Source organism: Juglans microcarpa x Juglans regia, chromosome 7D (genome assembly GCF_004785595.1).
Source record: "Juglans microcarpa x Juglans regia isolate MS1-56 chromosome 7D, Jm3101_v1.0, whole genome shotgun sequence".
Lineage (NCBI taxonomy): Eukaryota > Viridiplantae > Streptophyta > Magnoliopsida > Fagales > Juglandaceae > Juglans > Juglans microcarpa x Juglans regia.
The window spans coordinates 26,531,670-26,553,465 of NC_054606.1; the positions used below are offsets into that span (position 1 = coordinate 26,531,670).

The following is a 21,796-nucleotide window of genomic DNA, read 5'->3' on the forward strand; positions in this document are numbered from 1 at the left end:
GTGTAGGGAGGGTTGAGGCTTGGAGGGTTTTGTATTTTTTAAGGCTAGTGCATGAGACCCATGCACAACGCGTGGCTCATGCACACACCAGACAAGGCTAGAGTTGGGGTTGTTGAGAAGATGGAGAAGATGAAACATTCCCATGAAATCGTTGTTTAATTAAATTTATTAATTGCTAAATAACTTGGAAAACATCTAAAAGCATTATCAAAATACTAGCATACCCTCGGCATTAGTTTTTTTTTTGGAAATAAGTACTTTCACCCTTCAACTAATAAACATTTTATAGTTTACACCTAAACTACTATTACTAACGGATTACACCGATCACAAACTATCAAAATGTTACAAACATATTAATATTGAATCACGCAACTTCAACTATTATAATAGAACTATAATGTACGTTAGTTGTTACCTTTTGCTAACTGAAAAGTGCAATATCTTAATATTAGTAATTTGAGATTTGAATTATATTGCTTTTCATCACTTGTGACGGCAAATTTTCAGATTTTTCATAGAAGTTACCCATAAAGGATGTTGTAATTGCTTTTGCACGGACAGCAGTAGACTATACTTCTACAGGTGAATGGCATAGCGGCTCCAGATCTTTGCTCCCGGAAGTTGGGCTCGTTATTATCTCTGCCTTTATGAAACATTGGCAGTAGGAAAAAGTGGGGATTTGAACATGTTTTCGTTCCACCTTGCAATTTGAGAGTGACTTGATTTCCATGTTTCTATTATTATTTTTTTTTACCATTTAATATCACGTTAATATGGCCAAAAAAATATATAAAAGTCATCCACTGCATTGCCAGCTTACAGTTCATGATGAATCATGACATTTTATCGGGCTATCAAACCCACCAAAATAAATATATAAATAAATACAATTTAAGAAAAAGAGCCACTAGTATCTAAAATGGTTCGCCAATCTGGCCCGGGGAACAAAATGCAATCAACAGGAATTGCAGACTACGATGATGTTTGCAATGTTAACCTAGACCCACCATGGAACACTGGAGTTCATTGCAAGACAAACTGCACTACACGATAAGCATGTCTAGGAAAGAAAAGTAAACCCACGTGCATATTTTCTCAGAACCTGACCCAAACCCTTAAAAGAACTAGCCAGGATGGCTTCCACAGGGTAAAGTCATGGTATGAATCCAAATTCCGCTCTCAAATCGGAAAACCTTTGACATTGTCACACCGTTCAGAAAAATAGAGGACACCTGTTCTCTTTTTAACATTGATCTGCAGCGCTTTTACCCTGGGAAAATTTGGCTAAAAATTGCAACTGTTTAAAACCCACTCCCATAAGCAGTCTGGCCTCGTTGAATAACCAATAGAAACCTCAGAACAATGATTCTGATGAGTGAATGCCTGAATTTTTTTTTTACAAATAGTCTAGCTCAAACTGTTTGGGGCTCATCCTGCAAGGAATATATCAAGTTAAAATACAGGTAGCAAATTGACATTCTATGTGAAGAAAAGGAAATTATAAGGGCAGTAATACAATTGAAAGCAGTGAAATACTCCTTTGCTTTGGGAAGGCATGTTTTGTTCCAATAGGGCTTGGTGTATATTGGATAGGTTTCTAATTTCTCCCTCTTTGGGCGATGTTCATTTAGGGGCTTTCTATTATGGGCTAGGTGTTCTCTTTTGTATACGCTCAGTGTATTTGGTTACGCCTATTGATATTAATATATTTTTACTTATAAAAAAAAAACAATTGAAAGCAGTGAAATAGCATAACATTGTCTCGATTTTATTAAATATCTTATTGAAAATTGAAACAAGGAATTCAAGCCTGAAAATAACCGCAATCCCGTACAAAACGCAACTCTTTCTTTTATACTCAACTCAACTCAACTGCAATCACATAATTGACATTAAACATAGAATGCTAACATGCTGGAATGAATCCTGTAATGAACCATATAACAAATCAGAAGGTTCCCAAGCAGATCATAAAGCAAAACAGCTTTGAAGGCGTAGTAAAGAGCAGAAAAACAACCCCATAACTACTATCACTGCAGTCATAATAATTCGAGAAAGAGCAAATAAGGACAAAAGTTGAAAATGAAAAGGTCATTGTTCACCCACTTAGCCACTGGAGGTTATGTGGGTGAACAACGTTTAAGAAAGATGGAAAAAATCAAAATGTAACAACCCGATCCAATATTATTAGGGATTCAATAAGGATAATTTTATTGGACCTAAATTATGTGTAATTGATCATTATGGAATAGCCCATGAGTAGGGGTGAAACAATTTTGGTCCGGACTGGAAAAACCGACCGGACCGAGTGATTCGGTCTGGACTGGACCGAAATTTGGTGTGGGCGGTTTCAATAGACAATGTGTGGGACCGAAGGGGTTCAGTCCGGTCCTGGGGTCTATAAGTTTTGAACCGGACTGGATTGAAATCGACCGATTGAAATATTTATTTTTTAAAAATATTTTTTAATAATAAAATATATTATTTTTAAATAATAATTATATAAATTAATTATGTAATTTTCATCTAATCTATTATCATTGACCATATAAAATGTTAAATAATATATGCTATCAATTAATAATATTGTATCATAAATTTTATGATAATATATGTAGATACATATTGCATTCATACATATTTTACTATTTACACTTAATTCAAGTAATTAGGTAATTATTTTTTTAAATACCTAAGTTGCAAGCAAGCATGAATAATCTATGTACAATGAAATTATTTGATATTCATTAACCATATATAAAATGTAGGCAATTATTAATAATTATACATACTAAAGAATAAAGTCTAAATTAGTAAGTAGTAGCTATCTAGTATCAACATCATAAATATAATTAGAGTTAAATATTTTTTTTAATGAGTTAGTTACATATTCCACACTAATAATTCACTTAATTTAATTTTAGTAATTTGAATAATTTTTTTATTAATTTATTTGCAAAAATAAAAAAGATGAAACAAAATAAATAAAATAACAAAATAACTGGGCCGGACCAAACTGGACCGATAGCTAATGGTCTAGTCCGGTCCACTAGTTGTGATCGGTCCGGACTGGACCAACCAGATTGATTTACACCCATACCCACGAGCTATTAATTTGTTAAGGTTGGTTAGAAATTTTAATTAGCCTTGTAGGCCTAAAAGTTATTTTAAGGCCCATTAAGGTTTAGAGGATGATTTTGGATGGTATTACTAGGCCAATATTTTTGAAAAGCCCAATTGAGATTTATCGAGTCAAGCCACAAAAAGAGGCCCAACCCGTATTCATATATATATATATACACATACCCATCAGACCAATGTATAAAACCATGCATGTACACTCATCCTCCTTCATCACAAAATTAGGGTTGCCGCAAGCCCGCAAGTCCTTCCTTTCCCTTCCACCCAGCCGTAGTCAACAACCATATTGCATGGGTACATTGTACTTTCTCCACCGTCGGTTTGTATGTGCAGTCCTCATAGCTCCTCCCAAACAGCAACAACCAGATGTCTCAAGCTTCCACCAGCCACATCCAACCACAAAGCTCCTAGTCTGCCAACTGTCAACATCGCCACCAGCTCTGCCTTGCGCAGCCACCGGAGTAGTAGGCGAGTCCTTGCGGTTGTTGTGCTTTACATGCATAAAAGAACGAAAAACAAGCCCCTGTTTCTCCACACCCGAAATAGAGCAATGTCGCCCAAACCGAGAGCAAGCCGCACATCTCCTCCCACTAACCACTGCACTTGGTGTTCCCATGAGCTCAGCCCCTCCCATGTCGAAGGAAGACATTTACACCACAATGAGAGCCTCGGTTACGTCAAATAGATGAACTGCCCCGCCGTAACCACACCAGCTTCATCACAAACCGCCTCCCTCCACCATCAAAAACCTGCTCCGACGCCACCCAACTCCACCCATAGTCACGGCCCGCCCCTTCTCTCTCTCAGTAAAGCTCTCTCTCTCTCTCTCTCTCTCTCTCTCTCTCTCTCTCTCTCGGTAAGCCTCTTGCTCTCTCTGAAATCATCTCCCCCTCACGTTAGTTCTCCCTATCTCATGCACACACGTACGTTAAGGCTGCTCACTTCTCGGGTTCACTAGGTCAGTACGCTTGTAGTTTGCTTTTTTTTTATAAGTAGTACGCTTGTAGTTTGCTATATGTTATAATGTTATATCTAAGCTTACGGACTATGCATGCGTCATGCAAGGAAGGTTGAAGTGCTTAATGGGCCAAGTATGGGTTTGGACATCTGTGCAGGTCATGCCAAGTTACACTTCAAATTGAAGTTGTAGGACTTCTTTGAGTTAACACGATTTTTGGGATTAATGAAGCTAGTATGGATCATTGGGATAGTAAAATTATGGGGATTTTAGGTTTTGAGGAAATATAAGTTATTTAAGTATTTCAAGTTTTAATTATGAAATATGTGTTTAATTAGAAATTTTCTAAGATTAGACATTGACACAAGTTATGTACCCATTTTATAGGTGACCGATTTTGTGCTAGAAATATTAGATTAGCACTATGAGGTAACTAACATGATCATACCCTTCCACATATGTACGGTAAACGTCTTTTATAAAAGCATTATGTATGTATGCCCTCATTGGAAGCCCCTATTTAAGTATCAAGTTATGATGAAAGTGATTTTTGAATGTCATGTTAATATGTGTTACATGCATCATGATGTGTTTTCATTTATGATTTATTACTTGTAAAAAAAAATGTTTTCATTTATGATTACGATAAGATATGTCATTATGTGTTCTACAAGCATCATGGTAAGAAAGATAAAAGACAAGTTATGAAAGAAGATTTAGGGGTGCTTTGGATAATGGGTTGAGATGAGATGAGATAAAAGTTAAATAAAATATTGTTAGAATATTATTTTTTAATATTATTTTTGTTTTGGAATTTGAAAAAATTGAATTGCATATTGTATTTTGTTTGAAAATTCAGAAAAATGATAATGATTAGATGAGATAGATTAGATCAGGAGTTGAGATCAACTCATTATCCAAACAAGGCCATAAGAATGGCCATAAGAGATGCATGATACCAATGCAGTTATAGATGAATGAGTAAGCCACAAACTTAAGCGCGGTCCACCATAGTATGTTATGATAAGTAAGCGGTTCCCCTTGTGGCCATAGGCAGTGGAAATGGTGCACAACCCTGCACATAGAGGTTAAGGTGTGCTGGCCATTAAAGAAAGGGAAAGCCAAGTTTAATGAGTTATGCTTAGTACATGTTATGTTGGTATAAGAATCAAGTTGCATGCCTTTCAAGAAAACCCTATGTTTATTATGTTTACCGTATGATGTACTACTTATTGAGTATTTAACTAATTGTTTTGTATGTTTTAACCACCCTAGGTGAGGATATTTATGAGGATGGAACTACAGGACGGGACTTGGCCCAAGGAGGCGAGGTTGAGGCCTAGATCATTACAGATCTCTTTTAATAAGAGCTTCTGCATACTCTCTTTTATATTTTCAGTATTTTGATAAAGAATGACTATTTATTATATGAAATCTTTAATACCTGGTGCTTCCTTAAGGAAAAAAAAAATAAAGGAAAGGTTAGTAGCTCACCGATTCCTCTATTTCATAAAAATGAATTTATAGGGGAATGAGGTGTTACACAAATAGACAAATGAATGTGTGGAATTCAAATTAATATAAAAAATAACAGAAGGACAATCAATTTTGCCAAATTTCTTCACATTTCTGTTTAGGAACATTTGCTGCCAAAATTGACAACCATTCATGCACAGTCAAATCTAGGGAGTCGAAATACATTACCTGAGAGAGGCTACCAATACAGCAAATGGGAACAGACATGCAAAGTTATTTATTTTGGATATCTATTACCTTGTGAATACGATCTTCTGCTCATTTCTAAATCAAACTACCATATTTTGCACTTTTTAATTGCTTTTCATTTACTTGAAACTGGGAATAACAATATAAAGAAATCTATGACTGTTCTTGGACCTAAAAATTTACGGGTTTCTGGCTAAAGGAGTAACAACCAAAAAAAAATTAAAAAAAAAAAAAAAACTCCTTCCAAACGCAAATGCATTATTTGCACTTTGAATTCTTATTGACAAAAAATCCAATCAAATGTACAAAAAAATGCATAACTAAATTAAAAGAAGAATAATGACAAAACAAAACAATGACACTTCATAATGCAGCAAATCCAACAAAAGAAATCCTACGGATTAATTTACCAAGTCAATTATTTTTTTATAATTAAGAAATTATTAATGAGTCAATGTTAAGAACACAAGGTGTATACATTCTGCTTCTGGAAGATGAAATGGAGCTCGATTAGTTTCTGCTAGACAATAGACAAAACCTAATATTTTGTCATGCCACTGCATATATCACCTCAATACTTCTTTACTTGAATGCTACGAATGCAAATGCTAATAATTCTCAATGTTCAAGCCAAATCAGACAATAGTCTAGCCCCAAATTCTAAGCACGCCTTGAACTGCCAAATAGAGATGAAAAAGAGGGAAAAAAAAGAGATGCATTTAACAAGTTCAAGTAAAAGGGTTCTCTCTCTCTCTCTCTCTCACACACACACAATATACAATAAACACATTGAATGAGACAAAAATAGTTTAAAAAAGTTCAATCCACCTCCACACAGTGATGAAACACTCCCACTAAAGATGTGACGTGGAAAAATCTGAATGAAGCACACTTCTACGGACTGATGATGTCATTTTTGTTATGGGATTAGATTGGTACTATTTTAGGGGTGTTTTCCTTTTATCTAGATTGTATATTGCAGATAATTAGGCTGTAAATAACGTTGGAAATACTTACCTTGTCATTTAGGTGCTGGAAATCTGGCAATCACTATGTAAATCTCTTCTATATAATGAAAGCAAACCCCATGGAAAGGGTATTCAGACCAAATTATCAATTGTAGCTAATAGAAAATGAGAAAAACACATTAATAGATACTTACATCTCCAGCCTGAAATGATCTATCCACAGATAACTTCAACTGAGAAGCTTCAGCAGCAGAAGCAGGCCCACTGTCACCAATTCCATGATTTTGACCCTAAAATAAATAACAAAAAGAGTTGAAGAATGATAAACAATTATGAATACCTTCATAGATATATGAAATGTATGGTAGAGATAGAAGCAACTGAACAAATGAAACATCACAATACTCAACTCATTGAATCATTAATCCCGATATATAGGAATCAGTTTATAAACATATGAAACAATACAACTTCAAAACACAGAAGTAGTCAAATTATTTCCATCATAGCAGAAGACAGCACAATGTAAAAGATTTTAATCTATAACAAAACAGAGAGTCCAGAAGGATTTCCCGGCAAGGATGATGACAGCATTCCTCCAAAATTCAACTAGGGAGAAAAAAAACCTTATTAGCCAAAACCTGCTTAAGTTTATTTCAAGGATATTGTCCAGTTAGTACAAGAATTTTCTCATTTTTCCAGATTAGTACCTCATAATTTTTTTCCTGTCAAATCAGGATCTAAGTTTTAGCCCTTTGCCAAATTAATTCCCCTGTCAAGATTTAATGGCAGAAGTGCCCATGTGTGAAACTTTACATGTCAAGCCAACAACGCAGCGCCATGTGTCCTAAAAATATAAATGAAAAAAAAAACAACAAAAAAAGCCCCAAAAAAAACCCTCAAATGGAGGGGAGCCCTCACCACAATTTCCCTATCCACTACATTGGTGAGATGGGGGAGACTACCTCCACCTCTCCCCTCATACCCCACCGATGGTGAGATGGGGGAGACTTCCTCCCCCTCCACCATCAGTGCGGGATCTCCTCTCTCCATCACGTGGCAACGAGTGATACCCAAAACAGGTTTTGGAGTGAAATCTTATAATTTGTATACATTTTTGAGTCACTCAAACAAGTAAGCAATAAACTCATATGCCAATTACCCCATAACTGATCTATTACAAAGTCAAAATGCCGGTTCTGTGTCTTTCAAATCTATGAAGAAACTCCCATTCCACATCAATACCCACGTAATGAAGAAATAAAATTTCCACCAAAAAGTTAGAAACAAACAAACAAAATTCATCCTAGAAAATTCAAATAGGACCTTACAAAACAAAAAGGAAGAAGAAAACTCAAATAGAAGTTCTATTGCATGCAAGTTAAGAATAATATACCCCATATGAACATCTATTGTCTTGACCATCAAAGAGAGATGAGTAATAAGCAGGGTCATAGATTGAGCCTCCTAAAATGTCATCAGAATCTGAGGATTGTCTCACCAAGGCAGCGGGGGTTGCAGGATTCAGAAAACTATTTCTTATATCAAAATCTGCTTCTCGAGGAACTCTAGTGTCAACATATGAAACCCCCAACCTGTAAATTTGAATCCACAACAATGAGGAAGACAACCTGACAGTACACCCAATGATCTGCATTGCCAGAGTGAGTTTCACGGAAAATATAACTTTTCTCCCATAATTATCTGAAGAAATGTCCCTGCATACGGAAAAAGTTTCTGTCAAGCGAGAGATTAGAATAGCCAACACAATCACTTGTTCAAAACAGAACAAACACAAAAGCGCGCCCAGTGCATGTAAACTCACAATAGCAGAGGATCAAATATAGTATGACCAAGGAGAATAAAAATTGATATTGAAAAAATATTTTCCAAGCAGGTTTCGAGTCAAGATGGGAAGAATTGTCAGAAGTTTCCTTGAAAAGGGCAGAAGTTAGAAGACTTTTATCCAAAACAAAAATACGTTATGGGAATAAATTAAGATGAAAGGTGGTCGAACCAAATCTCATGAGTGAAAAGGATGAACCAAAAGATATCGAGGAAGATGGCGCAGAAGAGGAGAACCGCATAGGTACGCCCAAGGCTCTGACTGCTACTCTCTATGGCCACCAGTGCGAACAAGGCTATGGCCAGATTAATGAGCAGCACGCCGTTGTATAATGCTCCCAATGATCCAATCAATGCGCAACCAATCTATAACGTGGTTTTGTTAAATTTGACAAAAAATAGAAACCCTAGTTAATTAGAGATTGTAAGAGGAGTCAAATTTAGAAAATGAAAATGTCTAAGTTTGAGGGAGAATGATCAATGAAGAGTAACCTGAATGTAGATGAGGATGACGGCGAAAGATTGAAGGCGGTCGTAATCGCGAAGCCAAGGTCGTATTCGATCCCTCAGTGATGAACAAAGCATCATAAGCAGAAGCCACCCACCTTCCTTTCTCCCTTTTTTTTTTTTTTTTCCCTCCTCCCCCCCCCCCCCCCAAATCCCTATTCCCTTTGTTGGGCCCAAATTAAATGAATCCCAAAGCCGAAGTGTTCATTTTGGCGGGACACTAAGGAAGATGAAGATGATGGAAGGTGGAGAAGAAGCAGTCTGTAATACTTATGTATACGTACATATATAGTCTTCCTCCTTAGGCTAATAATAAAAAGAAAAAGAAGCTCCACACTGCCATATTGGCATTACATGTTACCATAAATGGTACCTTTGTTTTAGGGAAAAATACCAATTTACCGGTTTGCGTACATACTACATAGCCAATCACCACCAGAATCAACAAAGCGAAACTAACTTTCCTTTTCTTGTTTTTTTTTTTTTTTTTTTTTTGGACTTTTTAGAATATATGTCCGAGTTTCTCCGTAGAAAAGTTTTACTCATCATCCTTATTTTTATTTTTTATTTTTTTTCTTAATAAGTATGTAATGTAAAAATGATAAGTAGAAAAATTCATATTATTATATTAATACTGAAGCTTGTCATGATACGAGATTTTGTTATTCAACTCTTATTATAAATAAAACTTATAACATTAAAATTATTTACATAATTGTCAATTGTTAATTACACGAAAATCATCTTGTTATTCTAAAATTATCAAATAATTACTCCAACATTATTCATATATACCAATGGGAAGGAAGCGTGTACTTTAGGCTAATAAAATAGTTGGCCTGGAATTAAGACAAGAAAAAAAGGGGAAGCTAAAGAGGAGAGAGAGAGAGAGAGAGAGAATTGTAATGCAAGAGGCGATATTTACATTGACCATTAGGTGTAGCACAACTCATGCCTTTTCTTCTCCCCCCTTCCCCCAAAAAATTAGGTCGAAGAGAGCATTTCCCTTTCTATTGTTTCGGTTGGGTAGAAGTATATACTCCCCCCTAGATCTCCCTCATGCATGCAAAAAAACATCTAAAGTTAATTGCTACAACCTCGATTCCTTCATCCTATACATTCTTAATTTTGACAAATATAAACTGTCCAAACTACCAATGTCATTCAGTTTACACCCTATGTCCTAAAAGTTGAGTATCGCCCTCAGCTCTATTCCAATATCAGATCTTTATTTTTATCATTATGTTACATGTATTTTTGGTGTAAAAAAAAAAAGCAGCAAAGGCCAAAGAAGAAGAACAAACGAAGAAAATAAGGAAAAATATAAAAAGGTCAGAGAAGAATAAGAAAAAGAAATGAAGAAGAAATGGGATGAAGAAGAGAGGATAGATGAAATGAATTTTGAGTTGTATAATAGAAAATTTTTATTTATTATCATCTCAATCTCCATCCTCACATCATATCCTTGTGTAGCATTAAATGTTGGAAGCCAAGAATGATGAATAACTTTCTACTAATTCGATGATACAATGGAGGATGATGCGAGAATAATAGTTTAAAGCCTAGTTTGGTTACGTAATTCAAATGAGGTGAGATGAGATATTTTGTTGAAAGTTGAATAAAATATTATTGTAATATTACTTTTTAATATTATATTTATTTTGAGATTTGAAAAAATTAAATTGTTTATTATATTTTATATAGAAATTTGAAGAAATTGTAATGATTATATGAGATGATATAAGATGAGATAGTTTAGTTTTGTGTAACTAAACCAACTCTAAAAGATGATGAATAACTTACCAAAAGAAGCTGGATCTCTTGGTGCCATATTATCCATTCAGGAAGTAGTAGAAACTTACGTTATGTCTTTCAAGTCCTTGTAAGTTAACTTGGTGTTTTCTCACATCTACTTCTCTTTGGGCTACTTTTCTTCACCATAAATACATGAGAAATGCCCCTCTCGCTTGACACTATCACGAATAAGCCTTACCATTCCAGCTCTTGAAAAATTATATGTTACCATCTCTCTGTCATTCATCCGGAAAATCAAGGAATGTGCTTTAAGTTTTTGGTATGACAACTAGAGTAGGACCGGTTCCTTAGCCCAGAAAGGCTTCCATATCAACAACCCCATCTTCTTCTTAGAGATGTTTCTTCCTCCATTGGTTGGAATTCTCCTATGCTCTCTACTTTTGGCGACCTCTCTTTGATTCAAAAAGTTAACCACTACACTGTCTCTCCAGCTTGGTTGTGATATTAGAGTCTGCAAACATTCTAATGATGGTAAATTAGGAAATTGCTTGGAAACTTTTGCGAGATCACCTCTCAATCAACACGGCCATAAATTTTGTTTGGAATCATATCCTCACTACCAAGATTTTGGTTTTTGTTTGGAAGTTTTGGCATAATGGAATCCCTCTTGTTGCGAGAGTTATATTGAAAATGCAAATTATATTTTTTCGGACTACTCACTGGCAAATAACATTTGGCATTACTTCAACACGTTTGCATAATTATCAACTTTTAAAAGTTGGTTTAACTTTGTGCTATCAACTTAGTATATTTAATCTTATTGTTGAAACTGATTCTCTCCTTGTTAATTTGATTAATAATGATTCTCTTCCCTTGGCCTTACTCTGACATTCGGGATGATATTTTGCATTTCAAGAATTGTTATTCTTTTAATATCAGTCATGTTTACAGAGAAGGTAATGTTTTAGCTGACAATTTAGCCGACTATGGCGCCATGGGACATACGGTAAGTTTTTCGACTCTCCTTCAACTCTTTAAATATATGATTGCTCTTTTTTCTATGGATTGTGCATGGCTTCCTTCTATTCGGCACTAATATATCTACATTAATTCTTAGAATCGTTGTATTATGTTTTTATATATAATCTTTAGTTATTTTATAGGAACTTGGTTTTGAAACTCTCTTTCTATCCATGTAATCCTTAAGTTTCCCCTCTTTGTATAAGATATTTATTCGTCGTAAGTGAGGGTAATCAATAAAATTGAGATATCATACTTGTAAGGAAATTTCCCCTCAATCATAAGCCCACTAAGCGCTTGGCCGAGAGTAATGAGATTCGCCTCGATATCCGGCCTCAGAGCCCAAACTTACCCACGAAGCAATTCGTTGCAAGGGAAAGTAAGCAATGATGGCTGATGGGACGAACAGGCTTGACGCCGTTGGCCGCATCCCTCTCATGGGGACTTGTATAGGGCAAAACGAAAAAGATGGAGAACCTTTGATTTTTTGACAAGAGAACATCGATGGACGGCCAATAGGACCTGCAGAATAAAGCAATTAGGAAGCCACGCCGTATTAATAGCACCACTACTCGAGCAACATGCCACAATTAATGATGTCGTCGCAGAGGCACGCCGCATTAAATGATCCTGACAAAGGGAACAATAAAAAAGGACATGGGCTCCATGGGGGCAGGCACGATTGGTCCCCCCAGACTCCCGGTATAAATAGCAATCTCCAGGTATGAGAAAAGCTCTCTAGACTCTCCCATTATTTACAAACTTTCAAAATACTCCATTGACTTTAGCATGAGAGACTCCCCGGCCCCAAGGCCGCCCTTTCCCAGGTTCTTTCTTCTTCATTTTTGTAGGCCCAATATTGAATACCCGAGTTACTAGAATCTGGCCCAAAGGCGTACGAAACACGACATTAACAATACTCTTCTTTAAAAATGATATTTCTCTTTATAATATATTTAAACCTTTTGTTTATATTTTATTTTCCTTTATACAAATATACAAATGGGCAAGTATGTTACGTATGTACCAATCCAAACCTTCTTGTCCCAATACAACCAAAAAAAAAAAAAAAAACCTTCTTGTCCACAATATTCTTGGAAAAAAGTCAACACTTTGACTTGGGATAATAAACAAAAAATAACACATTACCTTAAAATCTAAAAAATCATCTCTCCATCAGTGAGCACATAGATGAAAGATGAAGAAATTATGGAAATGAAAATCTAACTCAAATAGCAAGGCAGAAGAGTGTTATATAAACCAGAAAGATTCATATGGTGCATGTTTATTCTTTTAAAGACTTTGATCAATTGTCGTCGTAACCATTTGTCATGTATGGATGTTTGAACATATGAACCTATAAAAAAAATCATTTCTCTCCAGTCCCATAGGCTCCCTTTCCAACCACCAATGCCTTTCAATCGAGACCACCTCTGGGGTGGAGGGAAGAGCTCCAGCTCCTCCCTTCTCCTTCACACCAAAAACCTCATGTTAACGTCCTGTTTCGCACACATTTGGATTAGGCTTCGACAACTCAAGTCTTCGAAAACGAAGCTACAAAAGATGAAGAGAAGTGCAACTTGGAGAGGGTGGCCTTAGGGCCAGATAACTTCCGATGCCAAAGTTAGTAAATATTTTTAGAAGTTTGTAAAAAAGTAAATGAGTCTAAGGATCAATGGGCTTTACGCAGTGGGAAAAATCTCCTTATAGTTACCCTGCCAATTCCTCTCGGACGGGTCCAAGAGAAATTCTCTTCATCCTTTAACCATTCACTTTGCTAGATCTCTCAGCCTTCCTTGCTGTGTACTAAGCAAACGCTCGTTTTACACCCACGTGGCAATGTGGCGTCAGTTACTTTTTCGCATTGAATGGTGCCCTTCAATTTCTACGTCATAACTTCGTGTTACACAGCCATTAATTCTGCACATAGTATTTGCTAATATACTATACAGTGATCGCGATAATCAATAGATTCTGGTACTTTGGGGGGACACTTGGTGATATGTGGAGTTGTGGTGCCTCAGGAGGTCAAATGTCAACCCCGCTTATATAAGGGTCCTCCTCCACATTGGGAACCCATTATACTCACTCTGTCTTTTCTCCTTCATGTTGTGACTCTTGCTCTGCTACTTAAGTTCTCACTTCCTTTGTCTTTCTTTCCTTTTCTTTCAAAGTTCCTTTGTATTTCCTTCTATCTTTCATGGCTTCGAAGAAATATTCACACCCTGCTGGATGTGCGGTGTCCTCTGGTGGTGCTCAGGTTGTGGCTGGCCGTGGCGGTTCTACCCTGGACGACTTCGCAGGGTTCTCATGGCAATCAGTGGTAACCTCTATAGAACTGGAGGAGTTGAGGGCAACTTACAGGATCCCCTCGAAGGTGGAGCTCATGGTGCCTTCCCCCACCGACGGAGCGGTGGGCTATGGCATCGAGGTGGCGGTGTACCCCGCCATATTCTCTTGCGGCCTCAGGCTGCCATTTTGTCAACCGGTGCTAGAAATGCTGGGCTTCTTTGAGTTGGTGCTTGCTCAGCTTCCTCCCCTTGCATGGAGCATTCTAGGCTCATGTTGTGTCTTCTGGCACCATACTTTGGAGGAGGCCAGGTCAGATTTCCAAGACCTTACGGCCCGTGAGTTCTTCATTACTCACAATGTTGTGCGGAAGGGTCGTCACATCTATAGTTTCCAGCCGGATTAGGAATTGGTCTGGGTGGAGATGCGACATGCCATCACGAAGGGATACACCCGTACATTCTTATTCTTGTCGAGCAAAGGGTGAGAGTTCTTGGCTAGGTAGACCCTCAAGCGCCTGTTCCATGTATGTGCTATATAGGGCATCGTAGACGAAGACATAAGTAGCCGCCCCAAACCGAACTTAAAGGAGGGGTTGAGGCTCGAGATCATTTGAGCCTGGGTGAAGGCACATCCGAGCGAGATTTCTTTGGAGGCTTTGTTGATCAAGGATAGCCTTCACCGGTACTTGGCTCCCCCGGCCAACTTGCACTTTGACACGGGTTTCCCTTGAAAACTAGTTATGCCGCTCTCGCAATCGTTCCCCTAGTCCGCCGATCGAGAGAAGAGAAAAAAAACGCCATTTCCAATGTCCCCATCCCTCCAGGGGTCATCTGTTATGGCGCTTTTTATCTAGGTGCCCCCACGAGCACCCAAAAAGATGGTGCCAACAGCGTACCCTCCCCGTGCCGGGTTGTCGACCCAAGGAGTTGTGGTCGACGTTGCCTCCTCAAGTAGTGTCAAGGCGGCAGCGACTGACGTTTTGGTCTAGGATGCTCTCGTGCCCGATGCGTCCGACGAGGGGAAGGGCGAGGAAGTTATCGAAGAAGTTACGGCGGACCTTCGGATGACAACTCTGCCCGGTCATGCCGTCTGACTCCACGAGATGGAGGGTAGACTCTAGAGGTTACTCATTGGGGTAAAACTTCACTTGCAAATTCCTTGGACTTTTCTTTTGTTCCCTTCCTTCAGTTTTGACTTTGCTTTATGTAATAGGGATTGGAGCGTCTGGCAACCTTTATTGTGGACAACCAAGCGAAATTGAGGAATGAGAACCGTGACCTTCGTTTGCTGGCTCGGGTGTCCTTGGATTGTGCAGTCGTGGAGTAAAAGCAGAAAGAGGCAGCTGAGGAAGCCCTTGCTGACTTGATCAACTCCCAGGGGGAAGTCAGCAAGCTCTGCATTGAGGCCTCGCTTGCTTGCGAGACGATGTAGCAATCCCTTGACAAGTGCCAATCGGAGCTTGAGTTGCTGCAGGCCGATATCAAGAACTGCATAGGCAACAGGACACAGACAGTTGGTCGATCAAAAGGCTCAAAACTCAAGTTCAAAATCTTAACGAGTCAGTGATGATGAGGAGGAAAGGCAATGAAGGAAAGATGCAGAGGCTGCCCTGGAAGTAAACAGACTAGTCCTTGAAGGCTGCGAAGTTGCCCTCCGAGGTCTGCGGGAGGAGTTGTCTTATGTCCATGGTGTTCGCGACGATGCTTGGGACTTTAGCTATAAAGAAGGCTTGGAGCGGATGAAGACTCACATTCTTTAAAACCCCCAATGCGATCTCCAGGTTATGAATGTGGGAGATTTTTCCCCACACGAGGCGTCTTTGCGGCAGTGCGACATCCTCGGTAAGAGCCTGATCCCGAGTGACCTTGGTGATGGCCTTGAGGGGAATGACCCCACTTGTTTAGGGCCGATTTTCTGGGAAGATCTCCTTGTAAATCCTCCACTGTTGGGTCCGGGACCTCTTGTTCTCGTTCTTCCCCTTTTGCTTATTGTGCCTCACTCGTTCTTGCTCTTTTGCTTACGAGACTCGACTTTGAAGCTATTCTCCTTAGCCGGTGGGTGGTTTTAGGCGTCTCCTAGGCAATGGTCACCACCGTACAACTCAATTAGTTGCCTCATTGCATCCCTGTTGATGTTTCGAGGTTATCTCGGGCGTTATCAACATGTCGTAGTGGTGGAGATCTCTACTTGCTACTCCCACAGAAGTATAATTTGGTCGAGCTTGGCTGCAGTGGTGGATGACCTTCGTCTGGTAAGCGGTTCTCAACATAAAAATCAACTCCAAGATGTTTTGATTCTTGACGGTATCTTCGTCGCTGTTGGAGATTTTCAACTCATCTGGTTTCAGATGGGTCTGAGAATAGTGTGGTCTTCTGGTCCTCTTGGATTATCCGTAGCCGTTTTATGGTCTAGGTCTACGGTCGGGCACTGGAACTTGTTTTTTTGATGATATAGGGTCTCGAGTCGCGACTTGTTCCTCGTGGCTTTATGCCTTTATGATGTAACTTTTTTTTTGTAGTTTTGGGGCTTTATGATGTAACTTGCTCCTTTTAGCTTTCAGTGATTAATAAAATTACCTTTTGTTTACTGTATCCAGTTATGCTTTTCCTGCCTTTCTTTCGACTGTCCTTTTCCCCTTGCTTCTTTTTTTTTAAGGGTCGGCCTGGGTAGGACTCGAGCTCAAGGGTTTGCCGCATTACACCTCATGATCCACCCCACCAGTGCTTGGCCAAACATCCGACGACCCTACCTGCTGGCGGTCTTCCAGCTTATGCTCTTTTTGTTGACCTTTGCTATGTATCCGTTTTTCCAAGCCTTCCCGACTTTGCTTGATGTGCAGGCGCCTTCCACATCTTCTTCGTTCTTACTAGTAGTCGTGAAGCTGATCATGCTCTCCCCCGTAGGGAGCCAAGTCGGCCTTAGGCCCGGCTTGCCTTTTTAGTCCGCAGGGAAGTAGGCTAGCCTAGGCAGCTGGGAACTTTGTCCATCTTCCTTCATTAATGTAGCTGCATCCATTCCTTTGGGAAAATGAGAATATTATTATTACTTTGCTTTTTCGTCACAGAAGTTAATGTCGCAAACTTGGGTTCCCCGTTCTATGCAGTGCAGTGCCTGTTGCCAATGTCCGTCTTGGTTGTCCTGTATTGTCGTGTGCGTTGATGAACCCTCTCTCCACTACAGGAAAGATAAGGCAACCTTTTAGGTCTACCTTTCCCTTTGTTGCCCTGTGGGGAGGTAATTCGGACAACGATGTGGCTAATCCGCTCATTTGTCGTGATGGGGGTTGGGATAAGTTATTCTGGCTGCCCCGTGGTTGGTCCCGCTCTCTCATACGAGGAGGCTAAGCCACCTGCTCGCCTATCATCCTTTGTGGGGAGGTAAGTTGTTCGAGCAGTTTGTTTTGGACCCGCTCCCACCCGTTGACATCACATGAAAGAGTAAATTTGAGTCAGGCTGGTGTTGATCTCACACTTCATTGCCGCAAGGGTGGGGATAAGTAATTCGGGTAGCCACGAAACTAATCTCGCTCTTCACTACAGGAGGGATAAGTCAACCTTTTTGGCCTACTTTTCCCTATAGTACCCCGCATGGAGGTAAATTGTTCGGGCAGTTTTGTTACTGAACCCGTTCCCGCCTGTTAACGCTCACGAGGAAGCTAAACCTTTATCTTTGGATGGTCTAGGACCGACCCGCACTCCTCTACGAGAGGGACAAGGCAACCTTTTAGGCATACCTTTCCATTTTCACCCTGCGGGGAGGTAAATTGCCGATAGAGTTCCCGTTTAGCGAATTGATTTGTTGGTGGAGATTGTCGATTCATTTGGAGCAAAACTCGCTTAACATGTTGTGTTATGTCCCTGAAATTAGCCAATGAAACAAGAAGATTTTTTATTAGGGCCCACAACTAGTGCATGAGTACACACAAGATCATAATAACAAATCGGTTTAGTAATAGTATTTTCCTAGGAGTTCGGCATTCCACGGATGCGGTAGCTCATTTCCTTTGAAGTCTCTAAGGCGGTAGGAGCCCGGACGATTTGTGGCGATGACCACGCAGAGGCCCTCCCATCGGTGGCCTAGCTTTCCTTCATCCTGCGTTGTAGTCCCTATTTCTTTGAGTACACGATCTCCGACTCTGAATGTTCTCGGTCACACACGCTTGTTAAAGCACCTCTCAGTCCTTCTCTTGTTGGTTGCAGTCCCTATTTTGGCTTCTAATTAGACTTCTTCTAGCAGGTCTAGTTGTTCTTCTAACTACCTATCATTGGACTCTTGCTCAAAGTGCTAAACTTTGTATGTGGGGATTCCGATCTCTATAGGCGGCATCGCCTCGTGACCGTACGCGAGGGTGAAGGGGGTTTCCCCGGTTGACTTTTTACCGTGACCCGATAAGCCCACATCATGACACCACTGTTAACGTCATGTTTCGCACACCTTTGAGCCAGATTCCAACAACTCAGATATTTAGAAACGAACCTGCAAAAGATGCCGAAATCAGTAAATATTTTTAGAAGTTTGTGAATAAGTAAATGAGTTTAAGGATCAGAGAGCCTTTTTTCGTACCTGGAGTTGGCTATTTATACCATGGGTTTATGAGGGGATAAATCGTCTTTGTCCCCACAAAGTTCGTGTCTTCCTTTTTGTTTCTGTTGTCAGACCTTCTTTAATGCGGCGTGGCTCTATGACAACTCCATAAATGAGGTGTATAGCTCGGTAGCAGTGTCATTGATGCGACGTGGTTTCCTAAATTCGCGTCTGGTATATATGAGCCGTGGATGGTCTACTGCCAATGAATCGAAGGCCCTTTGCACTTCCCGCCGAGCCCTATGCAAGTCTTTGGTTTCTAAACGCGATTGTAGACTGTCAGGTTGATCTGTCTTTTCGACTATTCGGCGCTCCTCATTGGTAGATGTTCTGCCCCTTGCGCAAGCTTGGGGCACTCATGCCGGGCATTGGGCTGAGGCCCAGTGGGCTTTGCGCAGTGGGGGAAATCCTCTTACACCTCACATTTTGGTCAAGCTCCTTTTCCTTACTCTTGCATTTTTGGGCTAGTTTTTTTTACTTTTGTAGAATAGAACTTGGAGTCTCGATCTACTACCCTACGCTCCACACTGACTACCACACATGAGCTCTCCGCTTTCCTCTCATCGTCCTCGTTCTAGTAGATCTAGTCCTTGCACCGAACCAATGTCCTCATGATTCACACAAGTCATCTCCGACTCTCATGGATCTATAACAAGTCGTCTCCACCTTTTCCACAAACATCCCAAACTGCCACCCATCTACCATGAATTACCTACTTAGGACTGTTCATCCTGCCCGGCTCGAACTGAAATCAATATTTCTGCCCGACCCGATTAAGATGCATCCTGATTAGCCGATTACTTGACCCGGAAACAGTTTCTAAAGAAGCGAGTGTTCCGACCTGACCCGTTTTTAAGAAATAATTTATTTATTTAAGATGAGTATACTAGAAAAATTTTTGATTACCATTCTATACAAAAAATAAAAATCATTCTAACCAATTTTGGTTAATTTCTTAATGGCACAAAATGGACTCGAAGTGCACTCGTGGACCTATCAAAATGCATGGTATTTTAATTCTTGGACTTTTTTTAATCTTGAATAAGATGCCACGTGACGTTCTGGTTGATCTACATATTCATTAATTTTGTCGTCTTTTTCTCTTTTCTTTTTCTTTCCATGAAGTCCACCTTCTTCAACACAAATGAAGACCTTTCATTTCTCTCAACTTTTCCTCTTTCCAGCACGTTGTTCATTGTATTCACATTATTTTGAATTAAGTACCAAACAAAGTGTAGGTAGAGGCAGAATATATAGTTTTTCTTCCAAGAAAAATTGAAAATGAAAGCAAGTCAAAAGTCTTCGAACTTTCAGAAGCCACAAGTTGCTGGTACGAACAAATACATTTGAATGATTTTTTTAAAAAGAATGAAATGAGATGAAATTACAATTCACTATTCCGCATGAGAGGAAGCCTTCAATACAACATAAAACATATCGAAGTCCTCTAAGCCAATATTGGTCATAAACAACACTGAAGTCTGAAATATGATGAGAACATCCCATCCTAGGTTAGAGTCAACTTTTACTTTACAAAGCATCTTTAATGCTCAAACAATCCAAAAAACCAAGGTGGTTGTGTGTTCAAAACTGCTGAAGTCACCTAAGAAGAGGCATTCCTAGATTGGTCCTCGACTCCTCATGTAAGAAGGCATAGGTATGAATGGTAACTTGGTAAGTACCTCTGCAATGTACTTGGAGTTCCAATGGGTATTTCTCACTAGCATAAAACAGCATATGCTATGCAAATAAAAAAAAAAATCAAAATGAGACAGAAAAAAACTTATTTGCATCTAACCCCACTTCGAAATTTCAATGTTTCTAAGTTAATCCGTATGTAAATAAAATCCTTCTATAGTAAGTGACATATACTCAAAACAGAGCAATGTGCAATTGGGTATAGCAGAGTGTGATTGAAGTATTTCAATTTACAGCTCAGAAATTGAAACTCAATGATTGCAACACCAGAAAAAAAAAATCAGAGTTTTAAAACTCTCTTATATCTTTCTTTGAAAGAGCCAAATTGCATAAGGTTGCATGAATATTCACTGCAAAGATGGTTGAAATCTTTGCACCCTTAGCTTTATCATTCACTCAAGTTGCAATATAAATCTGTTAATGAAAGAAACTCTACATATGGTAAACATCACATTTTTCATGCAAAAACTGAATATTTACAGCACACATAAATGTATGATCATAATACTTACTTCTTAGCATTGCTTCCACAATCTCATGTCATAGCTCGTGACCTATATGAAGTACTAAACATTACTAATTTTCTAGAAAACATGCCGTAACATTCTAATCAACTAAATACATATCAAGAACTTTAATCTAATAAAATATTCAGCTATATACTGAATTCAATAAATACTAATATCATATAATTATTTAAACGCTAACATTATATTTAATCTAGCAAATATACTCAGTAGCGTAAATTGGGTTGAGTTGATTATGTAGTGTGTGTTCAGTTCAATATGCAGTACTTGTAAATGGCCAACCAGGGAACAAAATTATTCCAACAAGAGGACTTAGGCAAGGAGATCCATTGTCTCCTTACCTATTTTCTTTTCTGTGTAGAGGGCTTGAGTTATTTAATTAAGCATGCAAAGATGACTGGTTTGGTGAAGGGTGTTAAAGTAGAAAGGGGTGGAATAACTGTTAGTTATTTAATGTTTACTGATGATTGCATTCTTTTTTGTAAGTTCAAAATAGATGAGTGGCGACAGTTAGAGAGAATTTTGGATTCTTATAAAGCTGCTTCTGGACAGAAATTGAATAGATAGAAAACCTCAGTCTTTTTCAGTTCTAATACCCTTCAGCAAACAAGAAACAGTCTAGTAGAAGTGATAGGAGTAAGAAGTTGTGGTGATTTTGACAAGTACTTGGGTCTACCTAATGTTGTGGGTAGATCTAAGTATAAATATTTTCGTGAAATTAGAGAAAGAGTTTGGGCAAGAATTAGCAACTGGAAGAATAGTTTCTTAACACA

General features: G+C 38.8%; 1 protein-coding gene and 1 long non-coding RNA gene across 4 annotated transcripts; one reads left to right on the plus strand and one right to left on the minus strand.

The window, feature by feature from the left end:
* Positions 1-791: 791 nt before the first annotated feature.
* Positions 792-9,538, minus strand: LOC121238802. Of its 3 annotated transcripts, none has more exons than XM_041135836.1 (5): positions 9,133-9,538; positions 8,813-9,006; positions 8,297-8,513; positions 6,990-7,085; positions 792-1,436 (listed from the first exon to the last, which is right to left on the minus strand). In XM_041135836.1, exons 1-5 carry the CDS (start codon positions 9,226-9,228, stop codon positions 1,416-1,418), a joined length of 624 nt encoding a protein of 207 aa, XP_040991770.1. In that variant the 5' UTR covers positions 9,229-9,538; the 3' UTR covers positions 792-1,415. The 3 variants fall into 3 exon arrangements, with proteins under 3 accessions (XP_040991770.1, XP_040991768.1, XP_040991769.1); XM_041135834.1 differs by having other exon boundaries at positions 8,192-8,513; positions 9,133-9,523; XM_041135835.1 differs by lacking the exon at positions 792-1,436 and adding an exon at positions 6,607-6,741 and having other exon boundaries at positions 6,946-7,085; positions 8,192-8,513; positions 9,133-9,512.
* Positions 4,351-21,552, plus strand: LOC121238804. The gene is made up of 3 exons (XR_005935175.1): positions 4,351-4,489; positions 10,893-10,900; positions 21,542-21,552. It is a non-coding gene; the product is annotated as an uncharacterized LOC121238804 (long non-coding RNA).
* Positions 21,553-21,796: the final 244 nt, after the last annotated feature.

Coding starts and splice junctions, on each gene's coding strand:
- LOC121238802 (XM_041135834.1), bottom strand. CDS start 9,228: ATGATGCTTTGTTCATCACTGAGGGATCGAATACGACCTTGGCTTCGC. Junction 8,514..8,812: donor CTTTTCACTCATGAGATTTG/GTTCGACCACCT, acceptor TTCCGTATGCAG/GGACATTTCTTCAGATAATT. Junction 1,437..6,989: donor GATCATTTCAGGCTGGAGAT/GTAAGTATCTAT, acceptor TATTCCTTGCAG/GATGAGCCCCAAACAGTTTG.